The sequence below is a fragment of the Limulus polyphemus genome, unplaced genomic scaffold (genome assembly GCF_000517525.1).
Source record: "Limulus polyphemus unplaced genomic scaffold, Limulus_polyphemus-2.1.2 Scaffold5025, whole genome shotgun sequence".
Lineage (NCBI taxonomy): Eukaryota > Metazoa > Arthropoda > Merostomata > Xiphosura > Limulidae > Limulus > Limulus polyphemus.
Window position 1 is genome coordinate 10,976 of NW_013670635.1, and position 16,204 is coordinate 27,179.

The 16,204-nt window shown below is 32.3% G+C and overlaps 2 protein-coding genes across 2 annotated transcripts in view; one reads left to right on the plus strand and one right to left on the minus strand.

Annotated features, from left to right (window-relative positions):
* Positions 1-8,817, plus strand: part of LOC106472020 (sodium- and chloride-dependent glycine transporter 2-like) — a gene marked incomplete at its 5' end in the record, with an annotated part of 19,431 nt that extends 10,614 nt beyond the window's left edge. The window contains 5 exons of the mRNA XM_013932649.2: positions 1,590-1,721; positions 1,934-2,033; positions 3,718-3,824; positions 5,467-5,634; positions 6,137-8,817. Coding sequence (XP_013788103.2) covers positions 1,590-1,721; positions 1,934-2,033; positions 3,718-3,824; positions 5,467-5,634; positions 6,137-6,385 — 756 coding nt within the window. The remainder of the gene's footprint in view (positions 1-1,589; positions 1,722-1,933; positions 2,034-3,717; positions 3,825-5,466; positions 5,635-6,136) is intronic.
* Positions 8,818-10,027: 1,210 nt separating this feature from the next.
* LOC106472023 (RING-box protein 1A) overlaps positions 10,028-16,204 on the minus strand; it is a 10,845-nt gene continuing 4,668 nt past the window's right edge. Inside the window, exons 2-6 of the mRNA XM_013932652.2 lie at positions 15,145-15,172; positions 13,466-13,516; positions 12,885-12,955; positions 12,413-12,498; positions 10,028-10,237 (exon numbers count right to left, since the gene is read on the minus strand). Coding sequence (XP_013788106.1) covers positions 10,225-10,237; positions 12,413-12,498; positions 12,885-12,955; positions 13,466-13,516; positions 15,145-15,172 — 249 coding nt within the window. The 3' untranslated portion in view covers positions 10,028-10,224. The remainder of the gene's footprint in view (positions 10,238-12,412; positions 12,499-12,884; positions 12,956-13,465; positions 13,517-15,144; positions 15,173-16,204) is intronic.

A 16,204-nucleotide genomic window follows, 5' to 3' on the forward strand; every position in this document is an offset into this window, starting at 1 on the left:
AAAACTACAGTAAACTTAGAGAATTAAACATACTGAACATAAAGTTAATCTACAACAGCTACATCAAATGAAATGACAGTAAACTTAGAGAATTAAACATACTGAACATAAAGTTAATCTACAACAGCTACATCAAATAAAACTACAGTAAACTTAGAGAATTAAACATACTGAACATAATGTTAATCTATAACAGTTACATCAAATAAAACTACAGTAAACTTAGAGAATTAAACATACTGAACATAATGTTAATCTACAACAGCTACATCAAATAAAACTACAGTAAACTTAGAGAATTAAACATACTGAACATAATGTTAATCTATAACAGTTACATCAAATGAAACGACAGTAAACTTAGAGAATTAAACATACTGAACATAAAGTTAATCTACAACAGATAAAACTTTAAGAAAATGAGCTATGCTTTTCAATTCCTGTTTTGTTGAAAACTCTTATGTCAAATGCTTAACCACCAAATTATTGGAATCAAAACACCTTGTCAGTAATATTTCACCCACCACCAGATTATTGGAATCAAACCCATTGTCTCTAATATTTCACCCACCACCAGCTAATTGGAATCAAAATATTTCACTAATAGATTACCTTGACCAAAATCCTGTATCTGTAATATTTCAAGAACAGATTACCTAGACCAGAATCCCCTTTTCTCTACTCACTATACTTTGGTTAGTGAAACTGATAATCTCTGTTGTTTCTGTCCACAGTTTACCTTGACTGAAACTATTCATCTCTGTTGTTTCTCTTCACAGTTTACCTTGATTGAAACTATTCATCTCTGTTGTTTCTCTTCACAGTTTACCTTGATTGAAAATGTACATCTCTGATGTTTCTCTCCACAGTTTACGTTGATTGAAACTGTTCATCTCTGATGTTTCTGTCCACAGTTTACCTTGATTGAAACTGTTCATCTCTGTTGTTTCTCTTCACAGTTTACCTTGATTGAAACTGTTCGTGTCTGATGTTTCTATCCACAGTTTACCTTCATTTAAACTGTTCATCTCTGATGCTTCTATCCACAGTTTACTTTGATTGAAACTGTTCATCTCTGTTGCTTCTCTCCACAGATTTCTCTGATTGAAACTGTTCATCTCTGTTGCTTCTCTCCACAGATTACTCTGATTGAAACTGTTCATCTCTGTTGCTTCTTTCCACAGTTTACCTTGATTGAAACTGCTCATCTCTGTTGTTTCTTTCCACAGATTAATCTGATTGAAACTGCTCATCTCTGTTGTTTCTGTCCACAGTTTATCTTGATTGAAACTGTTCATGTCTGTTGTTTCTCTTCACAGTTTACCTTGATTGAAACTGTTTGTGTCTGATGTTTCTATCCACAGTTTACCTTGATTGAAACTGTTCATCTCTGTTGCTTCTTTCCACAGATTAATCTGATTGAAACTGCTCATCTCTGTTGTTTCTCTCCACAGTTTACCTTGATTGAAACTGTTCATGTCTGATATTTCTGTCCACAGTTTACCTTGATTGAAACTGTTAGTCTCTGATGTTTCTGTCCGCAGTTTACCTTGATTTAAACTGTTCGTCTCTGTTGTTTCTCTCCACAGTTTACCTTGATTGAAACCGTTGTGACAACAATTGTGGATACCTGTCCTCACCGATTAAGACGTAATAAACATTACATCCTGGGTCTGTGCTGTACCGTCATGTTTCTACTAGGATTACTGATTTGCACAGAGGTTTGTAACATTCAGAAAACCATAATTGATTACCAGTGGTTAATTAAATGTGTACATAAATATCTTAACTAATTGTAATTCTGCATACATATCAATATAGTAATGTTAAATGACTATTAAGTCTAAGTTTAAAAACTTAACATTTCATTGCTTTAAATTAACTTTTTATTTTATAATGCAATGACAAGTGATTCTTCATCTTCTCTTACTAGGGTGGTATGTATGTACTTCAGCTGCTAGACAACTATTGTGCAAGTTTTTCTGCTTTGATCATTGGAGTCATTGAAGTTCTTGTGATAGGCTGGTTATATGGTAAGCAAAATTACTGTAATATTAATGTGACCTTTATTTAAAGAAAGTTTCAAAATTATTGAGTTGTAAAGATACTTCTGGAAAGTAGTGTTTTATGGAGTAGTATAAATACGGTATACTGTGCAAAAGTGTGAAGACAAGAGAACATTTTGTCATTCGTTCCATTTTATGGGTATAATTCTTCCATGCCATTACAGAATGTAAATTTCAACTCTATGGTAATGTTTCACTGATCTCTGTTGACAACAAAATGAACCAGGATGAGAATACTTATCATTCTTTAGAGTTCCCATGTACTTGTACCAAGGGCATGTCACAAGGGTTCTGCTTGAATGAACATACTGACCATATTTAGGATCTACAATAACTATCATGGTACCCCATGCAGTGTCTTAACTATATAGAAAGAAGCTAGCAAGGTGCTAGCATATGGTACATCTATATGCTAGAAAAAGTCAATTTAATAGCACTCCACAAATAAACCTTAATATAAACAGTGTTTAACACTATGTATTAAGTTTTGTTGTCATGCAATGGCCCAAAAAGCGTAGAAAATTGTCAATAGAGCAGAGAATTCGCATAAAAGCTTTACGTGATGCTGGTTGGACTCTCCGACAAATTGCTGCAGACTTGAAATGCTCCCCAAACACTGTCAAGTACACCCTAAATTGTGAGACCGAGACATGTAAATTTGAAAATAGGAAAGTAAGAGGCAGAACACCTAAACATTATTGATACTGATGTTAAGTATCTTCGTTTACGCAGCCTTCGGGACAGAAGGAAGACTGCCACTGATCTCAAGTATGAGATAAACAACCATGTACCAAATGACAGAAAAGTGTTCAGATCTACAGTATAAAGAAAACTTAATGAGAATTGAATATTTCGTCATGTAGCAGTTAAAAAACTTTACTTAGATCTTCAAGTATTCTCAAGAGACTAAAATTAGCTAAAAAGTACAAAAACTTGACTGTTGATGATTGGAAAAGGGTGTTATGGACGGATGAGTCCAAGTTTGAAATATTTGGTTCAAAGCATAGGTTGTACATCCTGTAAAAGAAAGATGAAAGATAATTTCCTCAATACATAGCACCTACCATGAAGCATGGAGGAGGCAGTGTGATGGTTTGGGGTGTTTTCTGCTGAGGTGACAGGAGATATTTACAAAATACATGGAATAATGGACCAGTAGTTTGTGTATTATTGGTAAAGGATTCTACTACCAAGAAGATAATAACCCCAAACACTCATCCAACCTATGCAGAAATTACTTAGCTAAGAAAGAAGCTGTTGGAATCATTGAAATAATGTAATGGCCCCCACAGAGCCCCGATCTCAACCCAATCTAGCAGATCTGGGATTTGATAGATCAAAAACTTGATAAATCAAAAGTTACATCCAAAGAAACTTTATGGGAGTGTATCAGAGACATTTGGAGTAAAATTTCAAAGGACACTTTGATTAAATATGTTGCAACAATGCCTGAAAGACTGTCTGCAGTTATTAAAGCATTGTTCTTTGAAAGTAGCCTGAAATCTAATATTTGGCATTGTCCTAACACTTTTGTACAGTACTGTATGTAAAGAAAACATGTGGAGTATTAGATACATCTAGAAAACAAGTTTTATGGAGTAGTAAAGACAAAATATAGTTTTATGTAAATTAAATAAGTTTCTTCCAATAGGTATCGAACGTTTCCTTGACGATGTCAAAGTGATGCTGGGCTGGTACCCATTCCATTACCAGTATTGGAGAATTATGTGGAAGTTCCTCACACCTTTCTCCATTGTTGTAAGTGTAAATGATAGAATGTAAGACGTTCAATGATTAATTATAGTAACAATAAATGACTGTTTCACTTCAGTCAACACAGTAGCTTCTTAGAAGTAACAACAACACAGCAGCTTCTGTATCAAGCAAGATCTCTTCCATGACAGATCAAGCTCTTATCCTAATGTTAGTATTTATCAATAGCACATTAAAGGTTAGTGTTTTAGTTTGACTAATAGGATCCAACACGTTAAAGGTTAGTATTTTTAGTTAGACTGACAGGATACAAGACATTAAAGGTTAGTGTTTTACTCAGACTGACAGGATATAAGACATTAAAGGTTAGTGTTTTACTTAGACTGACAGGATACAAGACATTAAAGGTTAGTGTTTTACTTAGACTGACAGGATATAAGACATTAAAGGTTAGTGTTTTAGTTTGACTAATAGGATCCAACACATTAAAGGTTAGTATTTTTAGTTAGACTGATAGGATACAAGACATTAAAGGTTAGTGTTTTACTTAGACTGACAGGATATAAGACATTAAAGGTTAGTGTTTTAGTTTGACTAATAGGATCCAACACGTTAAAGGTTAGTATTTTTAGTTAGACTGACAGGATACAAGACATTAAAGGTTAGTGTTTTACTCAGACTGACAGGATATAAGACATTAAAGGTTAGTATTTTTAATTAGACTGACAGGATACAAGACATTAAAGGTTAGTGTTTTACTTAGACTGACAGGATATAAGACATTAAAGGTTAGTATTTTTAGTTAGACTGACAGGATACAAGACATTAAAGGTTAGTGTTTTACTTAGACTGACAGGATACAACACATTTAAGGTTAGTGTTTTAGTTAGACTAATAGGATCCAACACATTAAAGGTTAGTGTTTTACTTAGACTGACAGGATACAAGACATTATAGGTTAGTGTTTTACTTAGACTGACAGGATATGAGACATTAAAGGTTAGTGTTTTACTTAGACTGACAGGATATAAGACATTAAAGGTTAGTGTTTTAGTTAAGACTGACAGGATATAACACATTAAATGTTAGTGTTTTAGTTAGACTTACAGGATACAAGACATTAAAAGGTTATTGTTTTATTTAGAATAACAGGATACAAGACATTACAGGTTAATATCTTAATTAGAATAACAGGATACAACACATTAAAGGTTAATATCTTAATTAGAATTATATCCTCTCTGTTGTTGCTTAGGGAAAAACATTTAAAATATGTGTGTATAGAATTAACCTTAAATTGTTTCATTTTTGTCATGTTGTAAATTAGATGCTTTTATTTTTTGAAATCTGATTTATCACTTTTTTAATTCACTGTGTCCAGTGTTTGTCATAAATATTTTTCCTAGTGATAAGTATTTACTTCCCTATATTTTTAATTCCCTAACATAAATCCATTTTTATACACTTCAAACTTGTTAAGTTGGTATTTCTAATGCTTTCTTTTTGATTCATATCCTAGTTTTGATAGAATTAATCATCTGATATTTATTTCCTTAGGAAATATTTCTTAAGATACACGTTGTGACTTATTTCATAGCAGTGTTTCACAATGTGTTAAAATATGCCCTGAAGATGTATGTATTTTTTAATGTTAGGTGGTGTAACTTCTGTGTTTGATTTTTTAAAGGCTGTCCTGGTATTTTCATGGGTCGATATTCACCCGACCAATTACGGTAGCTACGTATATCCAGACTGGGCAACAGCTGTTGGTTGGGCTTTATCTATGTTTTCAGTGTCAGCGATTCCTCTAGTAGCTTGTATCAAAATCTGCAAAGCTGATGGACCCATTCGAAAAGTATGTCTAAGCAGTATTGTTTTTTAATTTGTCATATAATAGTTCTTATTTTATTCACCAGGGTGCAGCATAAAATAAAGTTTTTATTGCAAACTTTATCTTATTTAATTAATCAAGATTAATATCAGAATCTTATTTTCCTTGTATTTCAATAGTTTTAAAGCTGGTTTGTAGATTTGCAAGAGTTATTTCTCATTTGACTTAAAATTCTCAGTTGCGTTTACTGGACTCTTTCCAACTGTCCTCACAAATAGTTTACTAAACTTTTGAAAGGGAGTGCTTCTGTTACTATATGATTTAAATAGACTACAAGCCAAGATGAGACATGTTTTTCTTTATTTTAACCACGTGTAGATCATACCATAACTGCTATATTCCTGTCTTAATAAGAAACTTGTGGTTGCCAGTATGTAAAGAATACTAATATGTATGTAATTAATTACTGAGATGTATTAGTAAATGTAATTTAAAAATTAGTTACTCAATTGAATCTTTTACACAGCGAATCAAGACACTACTGCAGCCCACAGAGGACTGGGGACCCAAGTTACAGATGCATCGCATGGAGACCAGAAGTCCCAAACATACGGACTCCCAAGTTCCACTGGCACTTCCGAATTATGACCCTGACTGTTATGATGACAACGATTTTCCAGATGACCAAGGTGATGGTCAGCAAGAAGACACATCAGATTCAGAAGGTCTAAAGCTCAAAATTCCCAGCTACCCTAATCACGAAACTGGACTTTGATCGAAACTGCTATGGAAGTATAAAATTAACTAGTGGCATGTGTCCCTCTTTTAAGCTTAAAAGGAGAGCCATACAATGATGATAACATTCAGCAACTGGTGGGTAAACACAACAATAAAGGGGTGTTTGGGGGATAAAATGTCATTTCTGGTCAGAGAATCAAGGTAACTGGGCTTAGCTATTACTGTGAGGCTATGAATTAACCTCTTAATTTCTCTTTGTCAACTAGCCCAGTTCCCTGTAATTTTAAAACTTACCTGACTTTGCTATAGAATATTAACAGAAAATGTCACTAAGTCAGAGTTGATGCCTTGGTCAGCAAATAACTGACTTCATTACAGATCAGTACCACACTTATTTTAAAAGATACAGTATGCTGTTATGATTGATGCAACTACTAAAGGTAATGTGTAAATATACCATCTACATACATTATAATCTGTAAATATTCTAAAGTGCCAATGCTAGTGATTAGTGTTAGGGAAACTGCCTGCTGAATTATTATATCATTTTATAACTCAAACATAAAACCATTAACATTTTCCTATGGTAGTAAGGTGGTCTTATTTTTACACCCTTGATAATCTTTAACAAAAACTACATAAATTCTATTCTTCATTTATCTTGAGCTGATCTGTTTTAAGTTGAATTAACCTGTCTCACTGCTTTAGAATAAAATACTGTACAAGTTTCGTTGTCCGATTGTTCTTCAGCCGATACATACTAATTTAGCCATTTTATGTTACATCTGATGTGAGCAGTAAAAGAGGGATACTGAACTGAAATGTCACTCTTTGGTTAAAGTAAGAAATGAAGAAAATGAGGTAAAGTTAACTATATTTCTAGATCAATAGGAAGAGAAGTTTAAAACACTTCCTGTGAAAACTATTCTTTAAACAAAAGCTGTTTCTTGTGTAATTTAGGACAACTTCTAAATGCAAGTTTAATGAGCAGATGGACAGTCTGTTATTTTATATCTGTGGTGTTGTAACAAGATAATATTTATGTGTTGTGTTAAAAAAAGCTGTGGTTTAGTGCTGCACATAACACTTGTATTGCAATTTTTTTTGAACATCAAATGTAAATAAACCAAGTTATTTAGTTTTACAGGGTTTTATCTAATAATGTAAATATAAATCTAATGCATGTTAAGAAAAATGATTTTTTTCTAGCTTGTATAAATGGGTTTTTTTTTCTGAAGTTTTGTAAACATTGTTACAGAAGTTACACAGTTTGTCACGTTGTTATTTATACAAATACGTGACAAAACCCCACAATTAGAACCTGATAAGTTTGTACAGGTAGTATGAATAGAGACATGTTAAGTTCCTAGATTACAGCATATTATATCTATGTATTATGTAGTTTGAAAGCTTACATTTACTTATCAACAACAGTGTATATAAACTAGAAAAGAAGATATCTTACTGCTATTCACTTATCCTTGCCTTAGTAAGTCTTTGGTGCCACGTACTTGTGTGTAGTAAAGTACTTTTTTACCCTCTAAAAGTCCATTATTTTAACCTATTTAGAAAATTTTCTTAAAACATATGGTGATATTTGTTATAAAACATTTCTTCTGTCACACCAACACTTAAACTTTAGAGAACAGAATAGTGTTGTATCAAAGTAAAGGTGTAAACGTACAGTTGACTGTTTACAATCCAAATCTCGATTAGAATCGACTAGTTTAGTTTCATTAGTGGTGGTTTTTCTATAAGAGGGAAGTGATTAACATAATCAACCAATTACCCAACCAGTTTTGGATAATTACTTTGTTTCTTAGCATAATATTGGCAAATAGCTATGTCATAAGTATTCACTATCATCGTTTCTAAATGTGGACCACTTACATGCTCTTGACCATAAGACCAAAGATGATTACCAGCAAGGAACATTTGTTAATCAATAGTAAAGTTTTATTTGAAAGAATTACATTAAAAGAAAGGGGGGTAATATAGCAGCTCATGCAAACAGTTTCATTAGAGTTGAAATTGACAAGTGTGAAAAACGTGTTGTTTTTATACGTATATTATTTTGGAGGCCACTGTACATCTTACAAATAGGAATTAGCATACATAGAACTGACTGAACAGTAAGAAATAAAGTGTGGATATTACTGAATGTTGTTGATTTTCTTATATTAAAAGTCAAAATGTGAACAAATCATTTCCAAGATGTGTTTTTTTGCTTTAAACAGTTTACACCTTCTCCTTCACTCATAACTATATATGTATTAACATTCAGGAAAGACTAATAATATGCCAAAATTCTACCTTTGCCAGATTGAGTCATAGAAAAGTAGTAATTTGTAAATGTATTTAAGTTGGCCTTTTTTTGCTCTAGTGTTTATCACAATACTTCTGTTGTGTAGTTTATCGTCCTTTAAGTTCTGTATAATCAAGTGAAATAAAACCTTTTAGGAAATTGAATGAGAGTTAGCAAGTATTTTTATTTTAAAACACATGCACAATAAAAAATTTAGTCTATCACAAATGGTACTTGCATTACCAACGCTTATGGCCTATACTGAGGATTACCATCAGATCTCATCTTAAACACTGCTTACGAATAATAACAATGTGACAGTAAAGGTCAACTAGGGACCATTCGTAAATACTAAAACAGTCAAAGTCAGCCCTTATCACTCAAATATTTATCAAGCTTTTCCTTAAACTCCTTTAGATTAACTACATCTACCATACCTGGAGGCATCCCATTCGAAAAGCCAACCACCCTGTTAGAAAAATAAAACTGTCTTAGCTGAAGATGACTTCTAACCTGCCAAATTTATATTTGTGTCCCTTAGTCCCGACATTTTCACAATTTATATTTGTGTCCCTTAGTCCCAACATTTTCACAATTTATATTTGTGTCCCTTAATCCTACCATTTTCACAATTTATATTTGTGTCCCTTAATCCTAGCATTTTCATAATTTATATTTGTGTCCTTTAGTCCCTTAATTTTGGAGAAGTTTTTGTTTAGTTTATTTAACTATAAAGATGCAATTCATATATGAGTATCAAAGTATAACTCTTATCGTTAAAACTCCTAACATTTAAGCCTTGATTTGTCATGAATAGTCCAGCTATCTCCAATTTTACTTTACTTCTGAAGAAAAGACAAACAGTAAAAGGGTTTCAAAAAATGTGATTTTCAATCAAAATTTCTAAACCTAGAAGATCATTTCTGCTTCTTTCCAAATTTAGTCCACCTTTCAATTAAAATTCCCAAACCTAGATGGTTATTATGACTTCTTTCCAAATGTAGTCCATCTTTAAGTTTGTTTTTATTCTGGATAAGAGAAAATTGTTTTTAAAATCTATTAAATATTTAAAGCTTTTTAATATTGAAAACACACAACAGTAAGTATTCAGTAAAACACGTCAAATTCCCAAATACAGCTGAATTACTACACATAAACAGCTACAAGCTTCTATCAAAATATTTGTCCTCTTTACACTTCTAAGTATAAACAATAGTTATTGAAGGTTTTAAATTACATGTTGTATTATGTAGAACACAACAAAACCATACTATAGATTAGTTCTTGTGTTATTTGTTCAAGAAATAGTTCTAACTAGTTAAATAACAGTGCTAAATCCACTTCTGATTAAAGTAGAAAGGAAAAACTACATGATACACTGTGAAGATTTTATTTGATTTGTCCAACAATAATCACAACAAAGGGAAATGCAAACCTAAGTTAGTGACGACAAAAATTCCACAAACAGAAACTAAAAACTGTGTTGAGTTTTACTGCCAATATCCGTACAAGAAAAATATAGGAAGCTATCGTAACTGTATATAAAAAAACGACTATTTAGGAGTTTTCTTCTAATGTCCATACCTGAAAAAAAAAAAACGGGGAAATGGTTAGACAGAGAATTATGTAAAAAACAAACACAAAAGAACAAATCTCTAACACTGGTAACTCATTGTCTAGGATACTGTAACAAAAAAATAACATGATTGTGTTTTACAGTTGCTGTTTGAGAGAGACAGTTGTGAGTTTACCTGTACATCAAGGATATGAGAGAAACTACATATAACTCCATCGTTTTGTACCTATACATCCAGGATGAGAGAGAGAGAGAAACTACCTGTAATTCGATAGTTTTATACCTATATATCCAGGATGAGAGAGATACTACCTGTAATTCCATAGTTTTAAACCTATATATCCAGGATGAGAGAGAGAGAAACTACCTGTAATTCCATAGTCTTGTATCTGTACATCCAGGATGTGAGAGATACTACTTATAAATCCATAGTTTTGTATATGTACGTCCAGAATGTGAGAGATACTACTTATAAATCCATAGTTTTGTATATGTACGTCCAGAATGTGAGAGATACTACTTATAAATCCATAGTTTTGTATATGTACGTCCAGATGTGAGAGACACTAACTATAAATCCACAGTATTGTATCTGTACATCCAAGATGTGAGAGACACTAACTATAAATCCACAGTATTGTATCTGTACATCCAAGATGTGAGAGACACTAACTATAAATCCACAGTTTTGTACCTGTACATCCAGGATGTGAGAGAGAGAAACTACCTGTAATTCCATAGTCTTGTACCTGTACATCCAGGATGTGAGAGAGAGAAACTACCTGTAATTCCATAGTCTTGTATCTGTACATCCAGGATGTGAGAGATACTACTTATAAATCCATAGTTTTGTATATGTACGTCCAGGATGTTAGAGATACTACCTATAAATCCACAGTTTTGTATCTGTACGTCCAGGATGTAAGAGATACTACCTATAAATCCACAGTTTTGTATCTGTACGTCCAGGATGTAAGAGATACTACCTATAAATCCACAGTTTTGTATCTGTACGTCCAGGATGTGAGAGATACTACCTATAAATCCACAGTTTTGTATCTGTACATCCAGGATGTGAGAGATACAACCTATAAATCCACAGTTTTGTACCTGTACATCCAGGATGTGAGAGATACAACCTATAAATCCACAGTTTTGTACCTGTACATCCAGGATGTAGAGATACTACCTATAAATCCACAGTTTTGTACCTGTACATCCAGGATGTGAGAAACACTACCTATAAATCAACAGTTTTGTACCTGTACATCCAGGATGTGAGAGATACTAAAGTATGTGTATATACGTAGTTTTAAGGAAACTGGGTTAATTACAATTTTTAAGCATTTTGAAACAAGTGTTTTACAGACTACATTTCTATTTACCTGGAGATACACATAACTTACTTAAGTATTTCAGGATATTAAGTAAACAAGACTAATCAAAAGTTATAATACACTGATATTAGCATGACTACTTCTTATTCATACTTTATAAGCAAAGTGTGACGAGAATAAACAAATAACCAGACCAACGAAGTTTGTTTTTTTAAAGAAATATTTTTTAAAAATTGGATTACTTCAAAGGATAAGCAACATCACAGAATCTTGACAAAACAAATAAAGAAATCTCATATAAAAATACGGTTGTTAACTTGTTGATTTCATTAATTTTACATTATAATAGTGTCTTGTGTAATGTTTCTGTAACTTGAATGGACTTAAAATAGTGTTAAAACAATGATAAAAATCGGAGACAAAATTCATAATTGTAATCTAGAAACATATAGTGGAAATACACTGTGGTTCAGACCACATGCTGGTTTCTTGTGACAAGTGTATTACAAAACTAAGAAGTGGAAAAACAAGTATACATCTCAACTACGGTAAAATTTCATAATCTCTTAGGTTGTTTTTACTAATATATCTAACTTGTGTGTCGGGAATACAAAGAACCTGCCAGCTGTGATGCTGAAAGTGCAATGTAAAATGTGTAATGGGGTACGTTTAATTTTTTTAACGGTAAGTTGATAAGAATTGACAATAAATTATCAATATAATCTGTGGATCACTTTAAGTAACTTCATCAGAGAAGCAGAATATGTAGATTTCACCAACCCTAAAACAAAAGTGTCAGTTTTACTGTCCAGCATACTTCATGTCAGAAAGAAAATATCAACCTACTTTTGAAATTCCCATTCTCTGTTATCCAAAGGACACACTTGACGAGTTTTCAGCCATCGAGATATACAGTGGAAATGGAATGCATGCTACAGAAAAAGAGTTGTAATATAAATACATTTTACACAAAACTTTAGCTGTTATTCTTCACATAAGTTTCTAAATATCATAAGTTACTCTTTCAGAACATGGTCTATGTATTGGTAAAGTAATACTAGTGAAAAACCATGCTTCAACTGATCAATTAATTACAAACACAGGTAAAAACAGTACACTCCTCACTAGAACAAGGTAGTATACTTACATTACACACTCCCCATGCAACAGTACACTCCTCACTAGAACAAGGTATTATACTTACATTACACACTCCCCATGCAACAGTACAGTCCTCACTAGAACAAAGTATTATACTTACATTATACACTCCCCATGCAACAGTACACTCCTCATTAGAACAAAGTAGTATACTTACATTACACACTCCCCATGCAACAGTACACTCCTCACTAGTTGCAGATGCTTGGTTGGCTTGACATTCTATACCTACATGGAAGATATGGAACAGGTACAAACCTATATTTATTCTGTTGGTTTTTTAAGGTTTGAAGATGGTTTTTAACAGTCTTATGTTACAAACATCTCAATTTCGACCCTCTTCCATGTAATATAATTCTTGTAATCATAACAGCACACAAAAGATTACATTTATATTACAGTAGTCAGCTGATAATCAAAGATGATTTAATTCAAAAACGTTTGGAAAAAGTAAAACAAGAGATATATCTTTTTTTTAATTAGTATTTTTCAAAATGTACTAAAATTTCTGAAGCTTAGCTGATAAATGACTTTATAGCATTTAAACAATTAATACATTAAATTTGAATAAGTTTCTAAAACTGAAAGTTGAAAATATACATAGTGAACCACTTAGATTTACATAAACTTACCAAAATTTGAGAGTTTCTAAGAACTCGGTACTTGCAATAGAAAAGAAGTTAAACACCATAACTCTAACAATGATAAGACTTATAGCTAGTGATAAAAGTGACTTACAAAGGTCCATTATGTGGTTCCTGCAAATAGCACAGTTGTCCACTACAATATCTATAATAAAACAAAACTCACATTAACCAACAAAACTGAAGCACAGCTACTAACGTCATGTTTTAATCAGCTATTATTACAATACTCAAACACGGATACTACTGTCATGTTTTAATGTGCTATTATTACAATACTCAAACACTGATACTACTGTCATGTTTTAATCAGCTATTATTACAATACTCAAACACGGATACTACTGTCATGTTTTAATGTGCTATTATTACAATACTCAAACACTGATACTACTGTCATGTTTTAATCAGCTATTATTACAATACTCAAACACAGATACTACTGTCATGTTTTAATGTGCTATTATTACAATACTCAAACACAGATACTACTTCATGTTTTAATCAGCTATTATTACAATACTCAAACACAGATACTACTGTCATGTTTTAATGAGCTATTATTAAACACTGTAAGGTTCAACATGTACTTTTAAACTTAACTAAACCACAGCACGATATCAGTAACATACACCCTGCCAGTTCATAGCACAAGATCAGTAACATGTACACAGACTGGTAAAACAATCTGACAAATATACCAATTCATACTGATATAAGGAGATTTCTACTACCTACCAATATTAAATACTAATAATAGAGTTGTAGAAAATATCACTGAAACTATAGTTTTTAATTCACATTTGCAGGAGCACAAAAAAGTTCAGAACAGATCGAGGAAACCAAAAAAAAACGTCATCTTAGTTTATGTTTCATTTGCTCAATCTCTAAAACCTCCAAAATGAGTATTAAGTGTTTAAAATTCATATTTTAACTGTTCTACCCTCATGCTAATAGTGAAATCAACAATGTAAGGTAAAAATTAAACTATGAAATACACCTAAATTATCCTTTTTTTCTTTCTAAAATGCTGTTTATTCCTACCACTAAAGCTAACAGATGTTTCAAGTCAGGTTTCATTAGTTTTACTGCTTTACAGCCGCACTTAGACTATCTCAGAATACGCACTTATACCATATCAGAATACGCGCTTAGACCATATCAGAAAAAAAACGCTTAGACCATCTCAGGAAAAAACGCGCTTAGACCATCTCAGGAAAAAACGCGCTTAGACCATCTCAGAAAAACGTGCTTAGACCATCTCAGAAAAACGCGCTTAGACCATCTCAGAAAAACGCGCTTAGACCATCTCAGAAAAACGCGCTTAGACCATCTCAGAAAACGCACTTAGACCATATCAGAATACGTCAAAAGTCATTTACCAAAAGCTTAAGCTTTATGTTAACAACAGATTGAATTAGGTTGTCTCCTGAAGAGTGAGGCTGGCCTGACTTTTATTAACATCTTTTTAAAAAGTGGTTGTCTCATGAAGAGTGAGGATGGTCTGACTTTTATTAACATCTTTTTAAAAAGTGGTTGTCTCCTGAAGAGTGAGGCTGGTCTGACTTTTATAAACATCTTTTTAAAAAATGGTTGTCTCCTGAAGAGTGAGGCTGGTCTGACTTTTATTAAACAATCAGTGTAAGTGTATAGCACTAAACTAATTTACATATAACAACTAACAATAACAGTAGACAGTGTCAGAATGATGTTATTTCTAAATGTAGTTTTTAATCAATATGTTGCATTCTACAATTTTGGCAAGACACTTACCCCATGCCCAGAGTGCAACTGCATTCCACTGAAACAAGAAAACAAATACAGATTGTAAATATTCTGCAAAACAATAATATAAATTCTTATAATTAAAAATTACAACTTTTTAAGGATCAAACTGTATGATTAATAACTTGTTCTATATAAATCTAAAGAAAACCACTATGTACACAGCTCTATTCAATGTGCGGGAGTCAAGAAAAAAGGCAGGTAGATGAAATCTAACTGTCAGGCCGGAGTAGACTATTTACTACGGTGTAGGTAAATCATGGTCTAACTGTTAGACTGGAGTGGTCTATCTACTGTCAAGAAAAAAGGCAGGTAGATGAAATCTAACTGTCAGGCCGGAGTAGACTATTTACTACGGTGTAGGTAAATCATGGTCTAACTGTTAGACTGGAGTGGTCTATCTACTGTGAGGGAGATACATCACGGTCTAACCGTTAGACTTATACAGTTTATATAATATTAACTTTTACTAAAATGAGATAGATACTTAAACTCAAAAATCAGTATACCCAATTAAATATAGGATTCTTACACTTCTAACAGTCAGTAAACCCAATTAAATATAGGATTCTTACATTTCTAACAGTCAGTAAACCCAATTAAATATAGGATTCTTACACTTCTAACAGTCAGTAAACCCAATTAAATATATGATTCTTACATTTCTAACAGTCAGTATACACAATTAAATATAGGATTCTTACATTTCTAACAATCAGTATACCCAATTAAATATAGGATACTTACATTTCTAACAATCAGTATAACTAATTAAATATGGGATTCTTACATTTCTAACATTCAGTATACCCAATTAAATATAGGATTCTTACATTTCTAACAATCAGTATACCCAATTAAATATGGGATTCTTACATTTCTAACAATCAGTATACCCAATTAAATATGGGATTCTTACACTTCTAACAGTCAGTATACCCAATTAAATATGGGATTCTTACATTTCTAACATTCAGCATACACAATTAAATATAGGATTCTTACATTTCTAACATTCAGCATACACAATTAAATATAGGATTCTTAC